General features: G+C 74.0%; 1 protein-coding gene across 1 annotated transcript in view; it reads right to left on the bottom strand.

Annotated features, from left to right (window-relative positions):
- Positions 1–15,956, bottom strand: part of SPTBN2 (spectrin beta, non-erythrocytic 2) — a 28,196-nt gene that overhangs the window by 2,703 nt on the left and 9,537 nt on the right. Inside the window, exons 5-33 of the mRNA XM_068923687.1 lie at positions 15,444–15,535; positions 15,287–15,367; positions 15,074–15,189; positions 14,874–14,986; positions 14,539–14,726; positions 13,810–13,927; positions 13,579–13,737; positions 12,763–13,065; positions 12,527–12,680; positions 11,571–12,441; positions 11,323–11,460; positions 9,878–10,634; positions 9,596–9,798; positions 9,428–9,518; positions 9,202–9,348; positions 8,865–9,128; positions 8,553–8,777; positions 8,353–8,442; positions 8,005–8,259; positions 7,790–7,920; positions 7,499–7,703; positions 7,035–7,409; positions 5,001–5,245; positions 4,763–4,901; positions 2,908–2,992; positions 2,604–2,800; positions 2,348–2,496; positions 1,537–1,612; positions 1,213–1,418 (exon numbers count right to left, since the gene is read on the bottom strand). Coding sequence (XP_068779788.1) covers positions 1,213–1,418; positions 1,537–1,612; positions 2,348–2,496; positions 2,604–2,800; positions 2,908–2,992; positions 4,763–4,901; positions 5,001–5,245; positions 7,035–7,409; positions 7,499–7,703; positions 7,790–7,920; positions 8,005–8,259; positions 8,353–8,442; positions 8,553–8,777; positions 8,865–9,128; positions 9,202–9,348; positions 9,428–9,518; positions 9,596–9,798; positions 9,878–10,634; positions 11,323–11,460; positions 11,571–12,441; positions 12,527–12,680; positions 12,763–13,065; positions 13,579–13,737; positions 13,810–13,927; positions 14,539–14,726; positions 14,874–14,986; positions 15,074–15,189; positions 15,287–15,367; positions 15,444–15,535 — 6,173 coding nt within the window. The remainder of the gene's footprint in view (positions 1–1,212; positions 1,419–1,536; positions 1,613–2,347; positions 2,497–2,603; positions 2,801–2,907; positions 2,993–4,762; positions 4,902–5,000; positions 5,246–7,034; positions 7,410–7,498; positions 7,704–7,789; positions 7,921–8,004; positions 8,260–8,352; positions 8,443–8,552; positions 8,778–8,864; positions 9,129–9,201; positions 9,349–9,427; positions 9,519–9,595; positions 9,799–9,877; positions 10,635–11,322; positions 11,461–11,570; positions 12,442–12,526; positions 12,681–12,762; positions 13,066–13,578; positions 13,738–13,809; positions 13,928–14,538; positions 14,727–14,873; positions 14,987–15,073; positions 15,190–15,286; positions 15,368–15,443; positions 15,536–15,956) is intronic.

Genomic DNA, 15,956 nt, shown 5'->3' on the forward strand with positions numbered 1-15,956 from the left:
CGGCGAGCCGCGGCGGGGGGGGGGGGCACCGAGCCCACCCGGGGGCGGGGGGGCGGTGAGCTGGGGGGGGGCACCAAGCCCACCCGGGGGGGGACACCGAGCCAGGGGGGAGACATCGAGCCCACCCGGGGGCGGGGGGTGAGCTGGGGGGTGGCACCGAGCCCACCCGGGGGCGGGGGGGGGGAGCTGGGGGGGGGACACCGAGCCCACTCGGGGCGGGGGGGTGAGCTGGGGGGGGACACCGAGCTGGGGGGGGGGGGACACTGAGCCCACCGGGGGGGGTGAGCTGGGGGGGGGGCACCAAGCCCACCCGGGGGGGGGTGAGCTGGGGGGGGGACACCGAGCCCACCCGGGGGGGGGGTGAGCTGGGGGGGGGCACACCAAGCTGGGGGGGGGGGGACACTGAGCCCACCGGGGGGGGTGAGCTGGGGGGGGGACGCCGAGCCCACCTGGGGGGGGACACGGCAAGCTGCGGGGGGGACGACGCCGAGCCCACCCAGGGGCGGGGGAGCTGGGGGGGGACACCGAGCCGGGGGGGGGGGACACTGAGCTATGGGGGACGTGGAGCCATGGGGGGGCACCACGCCGGGGGGGGGACGGGGGGAGCCCCCAGACCCGGGGGTGGCCGTGGCTGGGGGGGGGGATGACAACATGGGGCAGGAGCTGGAGGCCCCCAAGTGCCCTGGGGTGGAGTCAATGGGGGTGTGTCTCGGGGGTGGAGCCAATGGTGGTGTGTCCCAGGGGGTGGAGCCTATGGGGGTGTCCCAGGGGGTGGAGCCTATGGGGGCGTGTCCCAGGGGGTGGAGCCTATGGGGGCGTCCCGGGGGTGGAGTCAATGGGGGTGTGTCTCAGGGGTGGAGCCAATGGGGGTGTGTCCCAGGGGGTGGAGCCAATGGGGGTGTGTCCCAGGGGGTGGAACCTATGGGGGGCGTCCCGGGGGGTGGAGTCAATGGGGGTGTGTCTCGGGGGTGGAGCCAATGGGGGTGTGTCCCAGGGGGTGGATTCTATGGGGGGTGTCCCAGGGGGTGGAGCCAATGGGGGGTGTCCCAGGGGGTGGAGCCTATGGGGGTGTCCCAGGGGGTGGAGCCTATGGGGGCATGTCCCAGGGGGTGGAGCCTATGGGGGTGTGTCCCAGGGGGTGGATCCTATGGGGGGTGTCCCAGGGGGTGGAGCCTATGGGGGTGTGTCCCGGGGGAGGGGGCGGAGCCTCACCTGTTGGCCGCCTTCTTGCCCTGGGCCTCCATCTCCTGCTTGCGGCAGAGGCCGCCCTCGAGGCTCTCGGGGGCGGGGGGCGCCCGGGGGGGCAGCGTGGCCGCGTGCGCCGGGTCGGGGGCCGGCGGCCGCCCCCCCCGCGGCGACGACCCCCCCGGGCTGGGGCCCCCCTCCCGCCCCCCGTTGGCCAGCGGCCTCCCCGGCGCCTGTTGTTGTTGTTGGTGGGGGGGGGGGGGAACACACAGACAGAGCGGGGTGGTTGTTGGGGGGGGGGCCCAGGCGTCCGGGCCCCGTCCCCGTCCGGGGTTGGGGGGGGGGAGTTACCTGGGGGCTGGCGGCGTCCGGGCAGATCCCGTTCACGGCCGGCGTCTCGGGTGGGCGGCTCTGCGGGGCCGGGGGCCTGGGGGGGCCGCGGGGTGGGCGAGGGGGGGGGTGAGGCCCCCTCCACGGCCCCCCCGTGTGTCCCCCCCCCACCATGTGTCCCCTTTCCCCAGGACCCCCACGTCCCCCCATTCCCGGGACACCCCCCGAGCCCCTGCTGTCCCCCCCCCCGCGTGTCCCCCCGTGTCCCTCCATCCCCCTGACCCTGCTGTGCCCCCCCATATCCCCCCCCCTTCCCCATGGCTCCCCGAGCCCCCCACGTCCCCCTGACCCCCGTGTCCCCCCCACATCCCCCTCTATGTCCCCCCGTGTGCCCCCACGTCCCCCCGACCCCAGTGACCCCCCTACGTCCCCCCATATCCCTCCATTCCCCAACCCCAGTGTCCCCCCCACGTCCCCTCGTGTCCCCCCACGTCCCCCCAACCTCAGTCCTGTCCCTATGTCCCCCCACGTCCCCCCAACCCCACTGTGCCCCCCAATGTCCCCTTCTACATTCCCCTGTGTCCCCCCACGTCCCCCTGACCCCAGTGTCCCCCCCACACCCCCATGTCCCCCTGACCCCAGGACCCCCATACCCCCCCCTCCCCATGGCTCCCCGAGCCCCCCACGTCCCCCTGTCCCCAGTGTCCCCCCCACGCCCCCATGTCCCCCTGACCCCCAGGACCCCCATACCCCCCCCCACATGGCTGCCCGAGCCCCCCACATCCCCCCGACCCCGGCGTCGCGCCCCCCCCCCCCCAACCGCGTCCCTCACCCGTGCGGGTCCCCCGTCCCCGGGCCGTTGCGGGCGTCGGGGGGCGCCGGGGGGGCTCCCGCGGCCTCAGCCGCCGGCGGGGGGGGCGTGGGCGGCCGCTTCTTCCTCGCCTCCTCCTCCTCGCGCCGCCGCCGCTCCTTCTCCTCCAGCTGCCGCGATTTGGAGGGGTGGTGGGGGGGGGGGGGGTTGGGTCACGGCGAGGCCGGGTGCACCGAGCGCGCCGGGCCTCAGCCCCCCTGCCCGGCGCGGGGCTCACCGTGGTGAGCCGCTCCAGGGCCACGAAGCGCTCCTCCCAGGCGGCCGCCGCTTTCTGGAAGCCCTCGTGCCGCTTGATGAGGTTCTCCACCTCGGCCACGCTGCCGCCCAGCTCGGCCGAGCGCACGATGGGCTCCTGGCTGGCGAGCCAGGCCTCGGCCATGCTGGCGTCCCGCCCGAACATGAGCACCTCCGCCACTGCGGGCGCAGGGGCGGCGTGGGCCCAGGCGTCCGGGCGCGCCCGTGTCCCGGCCGCCGCCGCCCCCCCCACCCCGCCTGGGGACGCAGGCGTCCCCGGCGCTCACCGATCTGCAGCCAGTCCATCTTCTCCTTCCAGCGCTCCCCGATGTCCCGGCGCCGCTCCTGCAGCTGCGACAGCTTCTCCGAAATCTGAGCGCCGAGGGGTGAGCGCGGGGTGCGGAGCGGCGCGGGGACGGGGGACGGGGCCACGCCGGAGCCGTGGGGACGGGGCGGCATGGGATCCGTGGGGACGCGGCCGTGCGGGAGCCATGGGGATGGGGACGGGGGACAGGATGGCGGGAGATTTGCAGGGACGGGGGGGACGGGGACGGGATGGCAGGAGATCCGCAGGGACGGGGGGACGGGGACGGGATGGCAGGAGATCCGCGGGGACGGGGGGGGACAGGATGGCAGGAGATCCGCAGGGACGGGGGGCACGGGGACGGGATGGCAGGCGATCCGCGGGGACAAGGGGGGACGGGATGGCAGGAGATCCGCAGGGACGGGGGGGGACAGGATGGCAGGAGATCCGCAGGGACGGGGGGGACGGGGACGGGATGGCAGGAGATCCGCGGGGACGGGGGGGACGGGATGGCAGGAGATCCGCAGGGACGGGGGGGGACAGGATGGCAGGAGATCCGCAGGGACGGGGGCACGGGGACGGGATGGCAGGAGATCCGCGGGGACGGGGACGGGATGGCAGGAGATCTGCAGGGACGGGGGGGACGGGGACGGGATGGCAGGAGATCCGCAGGGACGGGGGGGCCGGGGACAGGATGGCAGGAGATCCGTGGGGACGGGGGCGGGATGGCAGGAGATCCGCGGGGACGGGGGGGGACGGGATGGCAGGAGATCCGCAGGGATGGGGGGGGACAGGATGGCAGGAGATCCGCAGGGACGGGGGGCACGGGGACGGGATGGCAGGAGATCCGCAGGGACGGGGGCACGGGGACGGGATGGCAGGAGATCCGCGGGGACAGGGGGCACGGGGACGGGATGGCAGGAGATCCGCGGGGACGGGGACGGGATGGCAGGAGATCTGCAGGGACGGGGGGGACGGGGACGGGATGGCAGGAGATCCGCGGGGACGGGGGGGGACGGGATGGCAGGAGATCTGCGGGGACGGGGACGGGATGGCAGGAGATCCGCGGGGACGGGGGGGGACGGGATGGCAGGAGATCTGCGGGGACGGGGACGGGATGGCAGGAGATCCGCGGGGACGGGGGGGGACAGGATGGCAAGAGATCCGCAGGGACGGGGGGCACGGGGACGGGATGGCAGGAGATCCGCAGGGACGGGGGCACGGGGACGGGATGGCAGGAGATCCGCGGGGACGGGGGGGCCGGGGGGACGGGGACGGGATGGCAGGCGATCCACGGGGCCGGGGGGCATGGGGACGGGATGTCAGGAGATCCGCGGGGACAGGGGGCACGGGGACGGGATGGCAGGAGATCCGCGGGGATGGGGGGCACGGGGACGGGATGGCAGGCGATCCGCGGGGATGGGGGGCACGGGGACGGGATGGCAGGAGATCCGCGGGGCCGGGGGGCATGGGGACGGGATGGCAGGAGATCCGCGGGGACAGGGGGCACGGGGACGGGATGGCAGGCGATCCGCGGGGACAGGGGGCACGGGGACGGGATGGCAGGAGATCCGCGGGGACGGGGGGCACGGGGACGGGATGGCAGGAGATCCGCGGGGACAGGGGGGACGGGATGGCAGGAGATCCGCGGGGACAGGGGGGGACGGGGATGGGATGGCAGGAGATCCACGGGGCCGGGGGGGCCGGGGGGACGGGGACGGGATGGCAGGAGATCCGTGGGGACAGGGGGGGACGGGATGGCAGGCGATCCGCGGGGCCGGGGGGGGGAGGGCCGGGGCCGCGCAGGGGCCGGGGGGCCGGGGCGGCGCGGGGCCCACCTTGTCGGAGGCGTAGTGCCCCTTGTCGAGCAGCGCGGTGCCCATGGCCACGCAGGCGGTGAAGCTGTCCGCCCGCGCCTCCACCTCCGCCTTGATGCCCTGGTGGTTCTTGATGACGAGGTCGGCCGAGGAGACGTCCCTGCGCGGGCGGGCGGCGTCACGCGGCGGGGACCCCCCTCTCCTCCCCGCCGCGGGGCCGCGTCCCCCCCCCTTCCCCGCGCCGGCGCCCGGCCCTCACCGCGGCCGCTCCTGGCCCTCGATCTGCAGGCGCACGCCGTCCATCCAGAGCGCGAGGTCGCGCACCGTGCGGAAGAAGCGGAACTTGTCGACGGTGTCGAGGAGCAGGCGCCGGCGGCCCTGGCTGCTGCCGCGCAGCTCGGCCCAGGCCTCGCTCACGGCCCGCTCGTGCCGCCGGATGTCGTCCGCCTTCTCCCCGGCGTAGGCCTTCTCCAGGCGCGAGGCGTCTTCCTGCACCTGCCGCACCTGCGGGGCCACGCGGCTGAGCCGGGCCGGGCTGGGCTGCGTCGCACCGCGCCGTGCCCTGCTGCATCGCGTCGCGCTGCACCGCGCCGTGCCCTGCTGCACCGCGTCGCGCTGCACTGCACCGCGCCGTGCCCTGCTGCACCGCGCCGCGCCATGCCCTGCTGCACCGCGTCCTGCTGCGCTGCACCGCGCCGCGCTGTACCCTGCTGCACCGCGTCGCGCTGCACCGCGCCGTGCCCTGCTGCACCGCGTCGTGCCCTGCTGCACCGCACTGTGCTGCACCGCGCCGTGCTGCACCGTGTCGTGCCCTGCTGCACCGTGTCGCGCTGCACCGCGCCGTGCCGCGCTGTACCGCGCCGTGCCCTGCTGCACCGCGTCGTGCTGCACCGCGCCGTGCCGCGCTGTACCGCGCCGTGCCCTGCTGCACCACGTCGTGCTGCACCGCGCCGTGCCCTGCTGCACTGCATCGTGCCCTGCTGCACCGCGTCCTGCTGCGCTGCACCGCGCCGCGCCGTGCCCTGCTGCACCGCGCCGTGCTGCACCGCGTCGTGCTGCACCGCGTCGTGCCCTGCTGCACCGCGTCGTGCTGCACCACGTCGTGCCCTGCTGCACCGCGCCGTGCCCTGCTGCACCGCGCCGTGCTGCACCGCGCCGTGCCCTGCTGCACCGTGTCGCGCTGCACCGCGCCGTGCCGCGCTGTACCGCGCCGTGCCCTGCTGCACCGCGTCGCGCTGCACCGCGCCGTGCCCTGCTGCACCGCGTCGTGCCCTGCTGCACCGTGCCCTGCTGCACCGCGTCGTGCCCTGCTGCACCGCGCTGTGCCCTGCTGCACCGTGCCCTGCTGCACCGCGTCGTGCCCTGCTGCACCGCGCTGTGCCCTGCTGCACCGCGTCGTGCCCTGCTGCACCGCGCCGTGCTGCACCGCGTCGTGCCCTGCTGCACCGCGTCGTGCCCTGCTGCACCGCGTCGCGCTGCACCGCGCCGTGCCCTGCTGCACCGCGTCGTGCCCTGCTGCACCGCGTCGTGCCCTGCTGCACCGCACCCTGCTGCACCGCGTCGTGCCCTGCTGCACCGCGTCGTGCCGCGCTGCACCGCAATGCACCTCGCTGCACCGTGCCCTGCTGCGCTGCGTTGTGCTGCGCCGCGCCGCGCCGCGCCATGCCCTGCTGCACCGTGCCGTGCTGCACCTCGCTGCGCCGTGCCCTGCTGCGCCGCGCTGTGCGGCACCACGTCGTGCGGCACCGCGTCATGCTGCGCCGCATTGTGCTGTGCTGTGCCGTGCTGCACCGCGCCGTGCTGCGTTGCGCCGTGCCGCGCTGTGCCGTGCTGCGCCTCACTGCGCCGTGCCCTGCTGCGCTGCGCCGTGCTGCACCGCGCCGTGCTGCGCCTTGCTGCGCCGTGCCCTGCTGCGCTGCGCCGTGCTGCGCCACGTCGTGCGGCGCCACGTCGTGCTGCACCGCGCCGTGCCGCACCGCATCGTGCTGCGCTGCGCCGTGTCATGCTGCACTGTCATGCTGCGCCGCGTCCTGCTGCGCTGCGCCGTGTTGTGCTGCACCGTGCCAAGCTGCACTGTGCCGTGCTTTTTCATGCTGCACCATGCTGTGCTGCGCTGCACCGCGCTGCGCTTTCTTACGCCGTACCCTACTGTGCTTTCCTATACTGCGCCGTGCTGTGCTGCGCTGCACCACGCAGCGCCGTGCTGCACCGCGCCGCACCGCGGTCCCCCCGGCCGCGCCGTGCTGCACCGCGCCGCACCGCGGTCCCCCCCGCCGCGCCGCGCCGCGCTCACCTGCGCGCTCAGGGCCTGGATGTCGTGCTCGTAGGCGGTGTGCATGCGCTGCATGGCCTCGGCCGTGTTGAGGTCGCGGCCCACCTCGTCCGGCAGCTGCTTCTGCTTGTGCTGCACCTGGGTGAGGGTCTCGCGGGCGTCGTGGTAGAAGCGGTGCAGCTCGTAGGAGGCCGCCAGCATCTGCGAGCGCGTGTCGATGAGCTCCAGCAGGTCGGCCCAGGCCTCGTTCAGCCCGTCCTTCCACTCGGCCACGGTGGCGTTCTCCGAGTGCCCCGCCGCGATCAGCGCGTCCGCCAGCCCGTTGACGCCGTCCACGCGCTCCTGCCCGATGCTGCTCGTGTCCCGCGAGAACTCCCGGAACTTGTCCCGCAGCATCTGCAGGCGGGCGGACAAGGGAGAGGGGTCGTGCCGGGGCCGGCGAGGAGGCGGGGGCGCCCCCGGCCGCGGCCCCCCCGGGGACCCACCGTGACGTGCTCGTAGTCCTGGCCCAGCTCGTGGGAGGCGGCCACCACCTCGCGCTCCGAGATCCACTGCTCCAGGTCGTCGACGTCGCGCTTGAGCTGGCAGAGCCGCTGGTGCTCCTGCAGCTTGGCCCGGCGCTCCTCCGCCAGCTCCTTCAGGCCGGCGTAGAGCTTGTCCACCTGGCCCTGGCGCAGCGTCAGGCGCTCGCTGCGGGCACGGCCGCGCGTCAGCCCCAGCGGGCACGGCGGCGGCACGGCCGGGGGTGGGGACCGCGGCGCGGGGACGGCACTGACCTCTCGGGGTGCCCGCCGGCCACCAGCTCGCGGCTCTGCCCGGAGAGCTGGTGCACGGTGTGCGCGTAGTCCCGCAGCGCCTGCTCCAGCACCAGGTGTTTGCTCACCATGGCCTGGGCGCTGAGCTCGTCCTGCGGAGGGGAGCGACGCCGCGGCTCAGGGGGGGCGCGGGGCCGGCGCGGGGGGCGCGTCCCGGCCCCGCTCCCCGGCCTCACCTTGGCCTTCTCCTGGGACATCATGTGCAGCTCCTGCTCGCCCATCCAGGCCTCGGCCTCGGCGGCGTCGAAGTAGAACTGCTGGGCGGCGTGGGCCTGCTCGAGGCGCCGGTGCCGCAGCTCCGCCTGGAGCCGCAGCTCCTGCCAGGCCTCCCGCAGCTCCGTCACCCGCTCGGCGGGACGCGCCAGCCCCGCGCGCCGCCCCAGCAGCTCCTCCACCCGCGGCTCGTGGCCCTGCAGCTCCTTCTGCAGCGTCTGGGCGGGGGGCAGAGGGCGACCGTGGGCGTCCCGGGGTCGGCCGGCTCCGTCGGGACCCCCCGCTCCGGCCGCCCGGCCGCCGCGACCCACCTGGTTCTTCTTTATCAGGAGCTGCACGGAGGGCAGGTCCTTGCCGTGGTCCGTGGACACAGCCAGGGGTCTGCGCTCCTTCACCCACAGCTGGAGGCACAAGGCGGGGGGCGGTCAGGGACGCCCGGACGCCTGGGTCCCAGGAGGCCCCCGGACGCCTGGGCTCTCTCCCAGGTTCGGGGTCCGAGGCTCCGACTCACGATCTCGTCCTCCAGGTCGCGGTTGAACTGATGCTCCTCCTTGGAGGCCAGGAGTTTGTGGCAGCGCTCGCGGAGCGGCCCCCGGAGCCCCCGAAATTTCTCCTCCACGGCCCGGAACTGCGCCTCCGCCTCGGCCGTGTTGGCGTCCTCCTGGCTGAGGGCCAGCGCCTGCGCCCGGATCGCCTCCACCTCCTTCTCGCGCACGTCCATCTGGTTCTCCAGCATCTGCCGCCGGGAAGGCGAGGCAGCGGGTGAGCCCGGGAGCGTCTCCGCGCGCCTCCCCGGCCCCGCGCCCCCCGGCCCCGCGCTCACCTGCTGCTTCTTGAGCAGGATGTTGACGCTGGTGAGGTCCTTGCCGTAGTCGTCGGACTGCAGCTGGGCTTGCACGCCGGCCAGCCAGGCCTCCAGCGCCGAGCAGGACTGCGCGAAGAGCTCGGCGCGGTTGGCGTCGAACAGGCACTGGGCTTTGGTCTTGGTGGTCGACTCCAGCTCGTCCCAGAGCCGGTGCAGCGCCTCCAGCTTCTCCGTGACCACCGCCCCCAGCTCCGGCTTCTCCGTCACCAGCTGGCGGCCCTCCTGGCGGGGACACGGGCGTCAGCGGGGCGGCGGTGGCGGCGGCCGGACACCCCGGCCTCGCGCCCGGCCTCACCTTGTCGATCTTGTCCAGCCAGTCCTTGTTGGACGCCAGCTCGGCCATGAACGCCTGGTGCTTCTGCCACTTGGTGTGCAGGTTGCGGGCCTCGTCGTAGGACATGTCCTGGGCCGTCAGCATCTTCTCGTTGATCCAGAGCGTGAGCTGCCGGGAGACGAGCAGAGCGGATGGCCGTGAGGCTCGGCCCCGTCCCGTCCCGTCCCGTCCGGGGGCGCGCGCTCACCTCCTGGCCGTCCTGCAGGAACCGCTGCAGCTCCCAGTTGTCCCGCAGACGTCCCAGGAGCTCCTGGGCCACCTCCCGGTTCCTCTTGTGCCTGCGACGGGGGCGCGAGGGTGAGGCCGGGCGGGGGAACCCGGGCGTCCGGGGCCGCGCCGCGCGGCGGGGCCTCACCTGCTCTCCACCGAGTCCACGGTCTCCTGCACCTTGTCGGCGTGGACGCTGCCCTCCGCCACCAGCTTGCGCCCCGCGGCCACCAGCCCCTGCACGCGCTCCCCGTTGGCGTCCATGGTGGCCATGAAGTCCTCGTGCTTCTTGATGGACGCCTCGGCTCCCTGCAGCGTGCTGGGCATCTCCGTGTGCGACAGGGCGTATTCCTGGGCAGGGGGCGAGGCGGGGGCGTCAGCGCGGCCTCGCCGGACGCCGGCGCGCCCTCCGTCCGGCCCGGCTCCTCACCTGGGTGCTGAGGACGCCCTCGACCTGCTTGGTGTCGCGGAGGAAGAGCTGGAAGGCGTAAGCTTGGGAGAGGAGGTGGTGCCGGTTCTCCCACATCTGCCCCAGCTCCTTCCAGCCGGTGTCGAGGGCCTCGAGGCGCTGGTGCAGGAAGACGTGCTGGGCGTCCGTCTGGCCCTGCGTCACCTCCCGCCCCACGGCCCGCGTGCTCTGGTAGTCGTCGCCGTAGTGCGCGATCTCCTTGCGGATGCTCTCGTGCTGGCTCAGCAGCCGCTCGGCCTCGGCCAGGGTGGCCGGCACGTCCTCGGAGGCCACGGCCGTCTGGGTGCGGGATAGCCAGGCCTGGAAGCTGGCCAGGTCCCGCAGGAAACCCTGCAGCTTGCTGGCTTCCCCCAGCGACTCCTCGCGCTGCCGCAGGCTCTGGCACAGCTCGGCCCACACGGCCTCGATGGCCGAGAGCCGGTCCAGGATGGGGGGCGCCTGCTCCGGGTGCTCGGCCGCCAGCTTCTCCGCTTCGGCCCGCAGGTCCCGCACCTTGCCCTGGATGGCTTCCAGGTCGCGCTCCATGCCCGAGAGCTTGCGCTGCAGGGCCATCACGCCAGCCAGGTCGTTCCCCAGCCCCTGCGTCGACTCGATCACCTTGGTCTTCTCCCGCATCCAGGACGTGGTCTCGTTGCACTCCAGGTAATAGTTCTGGATGTTGAGGGCCGACGTCAGCGCGTCCTTCTTCTCGTCGGCCAGCGCCCGGAAACGCTCCCACCTGCACGGCAGCGGGGTCAGGCGGGCTGCTCCTGCCCCCCGACGCCGCGGCGGCCCTGCCCGGAGCCTGGAACATCCCTGCCCGGAGCGCCCCACTGCCCGTGGCATCGCCCTGCCTGGAGCATCCTGCTGCCCGGAGCGTCCTGGTGCCCGGAGCATCCTGCTGCATCCCACTGCCCGGAGCATCCTGCTGCCCGGAGCGTCCTGGTGCCCGGAGCATCCTGCTGCCTGCTGCATCCCACTGCCCGGAGCATCCCGCTGCCCAGAGCATCCTGCTGCCCGGAGCATCCCACTGCCCGGAGCGTCCTGCTGCCTGCTGCATCCCACTGCCCGGAGCGTCCTGCTGCCTGCTGCATCCCACTGCCCGGAGCATCCCACTGCCTGCAGATCCCACTGCCTGGAGTGTCCCACTGCCTGCAGATCCCACTGCTCAAAGCATCCCACTGCCCACGACATCCCGCTGCCCGGAGCGCCCCGCTGCCCATGGGATCCCGCTGCCCGCAGCATCCCGCTGCCCGGAGCGCCCCGCTGCCCGTGGGATCCTGCTGCCCACGGCATCCCGCTGCCCGGAGCGTCCCGCTGCCCGGAGCATCCCACTGCCTGGAGTGTCCTGCTGCCCAGAGCATCGCCCTGCCCGTGGGATCCCGCTGCCTGGAGCATCCCGCCGCCCGGAGCACCCTGCCGCCCACCTGGCGTTGAGCTGCTCCCGCGTGGCCTGGATGCTGTCCCTGTTGCGCTGGTCGGTGTCCAGGAGCTGGGCGGCGACGCGGTTGACGGCGGCGACGCGGGACGCCAGGTTGTTCATCTCCGGCTCCAGCGTCTCGAAGCTGCGGGGCGGCGAGTCGGGGCGGGCGGCTGAGCGGGGCCGGGGCGGGCGGCAGCCAGCCGCCCGCGGAGGGCCGGGAGCGCGAGTCCGGGCGCGAGAGACGGCGCTCACCGCTGCTGCACCACCTCCAGGTCCTCCAGCTTGTCGGGGATGAGCATGGCGTGCAACCACTGCTCCTTCTCGCCCACCCAGAGCCCGCAGGCGTCGGCCTCGCTCAGCATGGTGTAGAGGCTGAGGGCGTCCTGCAGGTGCTGCCGCCGGCGCTCGGCCAGCGCCGCCAGCTCCCGGTAGCGCCGCTCCACGGCGGGCAGGCGGCCGGCTACGCCGGGGGCGCCGGCGAAAGCGGGCGGCAGGGCTCGCGCCTGCTCGTGCAAGGCGGCGATGGCCGGCCGGTGGTTCTGCACTTCCTCCTCTACCTCCTTGTGCTTCTTGGCCAGGCTCTGCGTGGAGTATTCGTCGTGGCCCAGCTCCGGGCTGGAGACGAGGCGCAGGGCGTCCTCCAGCCAGGCCTCCACGTCGTCCGCGTCCGCCTGGAACTGGCAGAGGCTGGCGGCCTCGCGCAGGCGCCGCTGCCGCTCGGCCGCCAGCGCCTCCAAGTGCCGCCAGCGCCCCTCGATCTCGCGGATGCGCTCGCCCACCTGGCGGGCCCCGAAGTGGCCCTCGCGCACCAGCGCGTGGCCCTGGGCCACCGCCTGCTGCAACGGCCCCGCTCGCCCGCTCATCTCGTCCCGGAAGGCGTTGTGTTTGCTGAGGAGGCGCAGCGAGCTCGTCAGGTCTCTGCCCACGTCCTCGGACGACAGGATCTGCTCCTGCTCCCGCATCCAGGCCTCCTCCTCGCCCATGTCCCAGAAGAACTTCCAGAGGCGCCGCGATTCCTCCAGCTTGGCCCGCCGTCGCCCCGCCAGCTCCGCCAGCTCCCGGTAGCGCAGCTCCAGCGTGTCCACCCGCTCCCGCACCAGCTGCGGCTCGCAGGGCCGGTAGCCTGCGGGGGCGCACGGGGGCCGTGAGGGCGCGCCGGGGACCGGGCCACGGCCGGGGCCGCGACCGTCCCCGCCGGCCGCACTCACCGTCGCAGGGCCCGGCGAAGCGCTGCGCCGCGGCGCTCACCGCCCGCACCCGCTCGGCCTGCGCCGCGATGTCGGCCTCCACCAGCGCGTGGATCTGCAGCAGGTCGTCCACCCCGTGCAGGTGTTTCCCGAAATCCTGCGACTGCAGCCGGCCCTGGAGCGGAGGGGAGCGGCGGTGAGGGTCGGGTCGGGCCGGGTCGGCGTCTCCGGGCCCCGCGCGGCCGCCCCGGCGGTACCTTCATCTCCTCCATCCAGTCCATGAGGTGCGTCAGGTCCTGCAGCATCTTCTGCAGCTCGAGGTGGAGCAGGAGGCGCTCGCGGCGGGCGGCCACCAGCTGCCGCAGGAAGTCCCAGAGCCGCGCCACGTTGTTGCGGCGGGCCAGGACGCGGCGGATGTCGTGGTAGCGCTCGGCCTCCAGCTCGGCCGCCACCGCGCTCACCGCCTGCACCCGCTCGCTGTAGGCCACGATGTCCGTCTCGATGGCCTCGTGCTTCCGCACCGCCGCCTCCACCGCCGACATGTCCAGGCCGAAGTTGTCCTGGGGGTGCGGGGGGGCGAAGAGGGGTGACGGGGTGGGGTGGGGGGGGCAGAGCCCGGACGCCTGGGTCCCTTGGGTTGGGGGTAGGTGGAGCAGGAGCCCCCGGACACCTGGGTCCCTTGAACCTGGGGTGGGTGGAGCAGGAGCCCCCGGACACCTGGGTCCCTTGAACCTGGGGTAGGTGGAGCAGGAGCCCCCGGACACCTGGGTCCCTTGAACCTGGGGTGGGTGGAGCAGGAGCCCCCGGACACCTGGGTCCCTCGGGGTGAGGGTGGGTGGAGCAGGAGCCCCCGGACGCCTGGGTCCCCTGGGACGTGGGTGGGCAGAGCGGGAGCCCCCGGATGCCTGGGTCCCTCGGGGTGAGGGTGGGTGGAGCAGGAGCCCCCAGACACCTGGGTCCCTCAGGGTGAGGGTGGGCAGAGCGGGAGCCCCCGGATGCCTGGGTCCCCTGGGACGCGGGTGGGCAGAGCGGGCTCCCCCGGACGCCTGGGCCCCCCGCCGGCGGGGCCGCACCTGGGACACGAGGCGCTGGTTCTCGCTGAGCCAGGTCTCCCGCATGGCCGCCTTGCGGTCGAAGCGAGCCGCCAGCTGCTCCAGCTTCTCCTGCCGGATGAGCTCGTCGCGCAGCGCCAGCTCCCGCTCGTGCTCGGCCTTCTCCAGCCGCTCCCAGGCCTGCGGGGAGGGCGCCGCCGTGAGCCCCCCGGGGCGGCCCCGGCCCCCCGCCCCGGCCCCCCGCCTCCGCACCTTGTTGATGTCGGAGATGAGCTTCCCGTCGCGCGGCACGTAGGCCTTCTGGTTGTTGGCCCGCATGCGGCTCTGGACGGTGAAGAGCAGCACCTCCAGGTTGCCCTTCTCCGTGAACCTGGCGGGGCAGAGAGGCGGCGCTGAGCCCCGCCGGGGGCCCCCATCCTGCCCTGCGCGGTGCACGGGGAGCAGGGGGCGCGCGCGGTTCTCGACGCGCGGTGTACGGCACGCGGTTCACGACAGGCGGTGCACGGCACGCGGTTCATGGCACGCGGTGCACGGCACGCGGTTCAGGATGTGCAGCACACAGTGAACAGCACCTGGTGCGTGGTGCACGGCACGTGGTTCACGACAGGCAGTGCACGGCACGTGGTTCATGACAGGCGGTGCACGGCACGCGGTTCATGGCACGCGGTGCACGGCACGCGGTTCAGGATGTGCAGCACACAGCGAACGGCGCCTGGTGCGTGGTGCATGGCACGCGGTGCACGACAGGCGGTGCACGGCCAACGGTTCATGGCACGCGGTGCACGGCACACAGTTCATGACATACAGCACACAGCGAACGGCGCCTGGTGCGTGGTGCACGACAGGCGGCGCACAGCACGCGGTTCATGGCACGCGGTGCACGGCACGCGGTTCACGACGTGCGGCGCACAGCGAACAGTGCCCAGCACGTGGTGCACGGCACGCGGTGCGCGGTTCCTGGCGCCCGGCGCGGGGACTCACTTGGGGGGCTTCTCCACGGTGCGGTAGGTGTTGAAGGCCTGCAGCTGGTTCTGCACGCCGCCCAGCGAGTTGGCCAGCTGCCGGTCGTTGAGCGTCAGGATGGTCTGCTCGATCCACTGCAGCAGGTCGGACGCCAGCGTCTCGTACTTCTCCACCAGCTGCTCCGCCTCGATGGCGTGGTCCAGCACCTGGGGGCGGGCGGCGTCACCCCGGGGTGCCCGCCGTCCCGCCGTCTCCCCCCGCGTTGGCCATCTGCCCTTCCAGCTGTCCGCCTCGGTGCCTCCGTCCAGCCACCTGGCCCTCAGCCCGCCCCTCCGGCCCCCCTCCGCCGTCACCTTCCCGATGCGCTTCCCCTCCACCGCCAGCGCCTTCATCTTGGAGAAGTAGTGGTAGAAGGTGGCCACGTAGGTGATGATGGACTTCTCATCGGGCTGGTCCACGTTGACGTCTGGGCAGAGAGCGGGGAGGCCGGGGTGAGCCGGGCTTGGTGGCCCCCCCCACCACGACCCCCCGCCGTCGCCGCCGCCCCCCGCACCTTCGGGGTCCAGCAGCTTCGTGAGGCCGAGCTCGCGCTCCGCCACGTTGAAGGCGTTTTGCAGGTTGTAGTGGGCGTTGCAGCGGCGCAACGTGTCGATGTCGATGAGGTCCGGCCTGGGGGCGGGGGAGAGGGCTCAGCCCCGCGCGCCGCGCGGGGACGGCGTGCCGCGCGGGGACGGCGTGCCGAGCGGGGACGGCGCCCCGCGCCCACCTGTGCTTGTGGATGATGGCGTTGAAGGCCAGCCCGTCCCGCCAGCTCGTGGTGAAGTTGTGCACGTTGACGTTCTGGTAGCTGCGAGGCAGCGGGGTGAGGGCTGGCCGGGACCCCCGGCGCCCGCCCCGACCCCGGCGCCCGCCCCGGCGCTTACCCCGCCGTCTTCATCTGGCACCACAGCAGCAGCGCGTCCTTGGCCGACTTCTTCTCCTTGTTGTCCTCCGTCTCCACGCTGATGTCTTGGATCTGGTCGGCGCCGCGGGGTGAGCGGAGCCGGGGCCACCCCGGGGCCGGTGCAGGGTGCTCCACGGGGGTTCACGACCCACGGGGTTTGCTGGGACCCCCACGGCGGGCGCAGGGACCCCATGGTGGGTGCACGGACCCCCACAGAGGATGCAGGGACCCCACGGTGGGCGCAGGGACCCCACGGCAGGTGCAGGGACCCCAAAGCAGGCACAAGGACCCCACAGAGGATGCATGGATCCGACGGTGGGTGCACGGACCCCACAGCGGGTGCAGAGACCCCAAAGCAGGCACAAGGACCTCACACAGGATGCATGGATCCCACGGTGGGTGCACGGACCCCACAGTGGGCGCAGGGACCCCACAGAGGATGCATGGACCCCATGGTGGGTGCAGGGATCCCACAGAGGATGCAGGGACCCCA

This window comes from Struthio camelus, chromosome 35 (genome assembly GCF_040807025.1).
Source record: "Struthio camelus isolate bStrCam1 chromosome 35, bStrCam1.hap1, whole genome shotgun sequence".
NCBI lineage: Eukaryota > Metazoa > Chordata > Aves > Struthioniformes > Struthionidae > Struthio > Struthio camelus.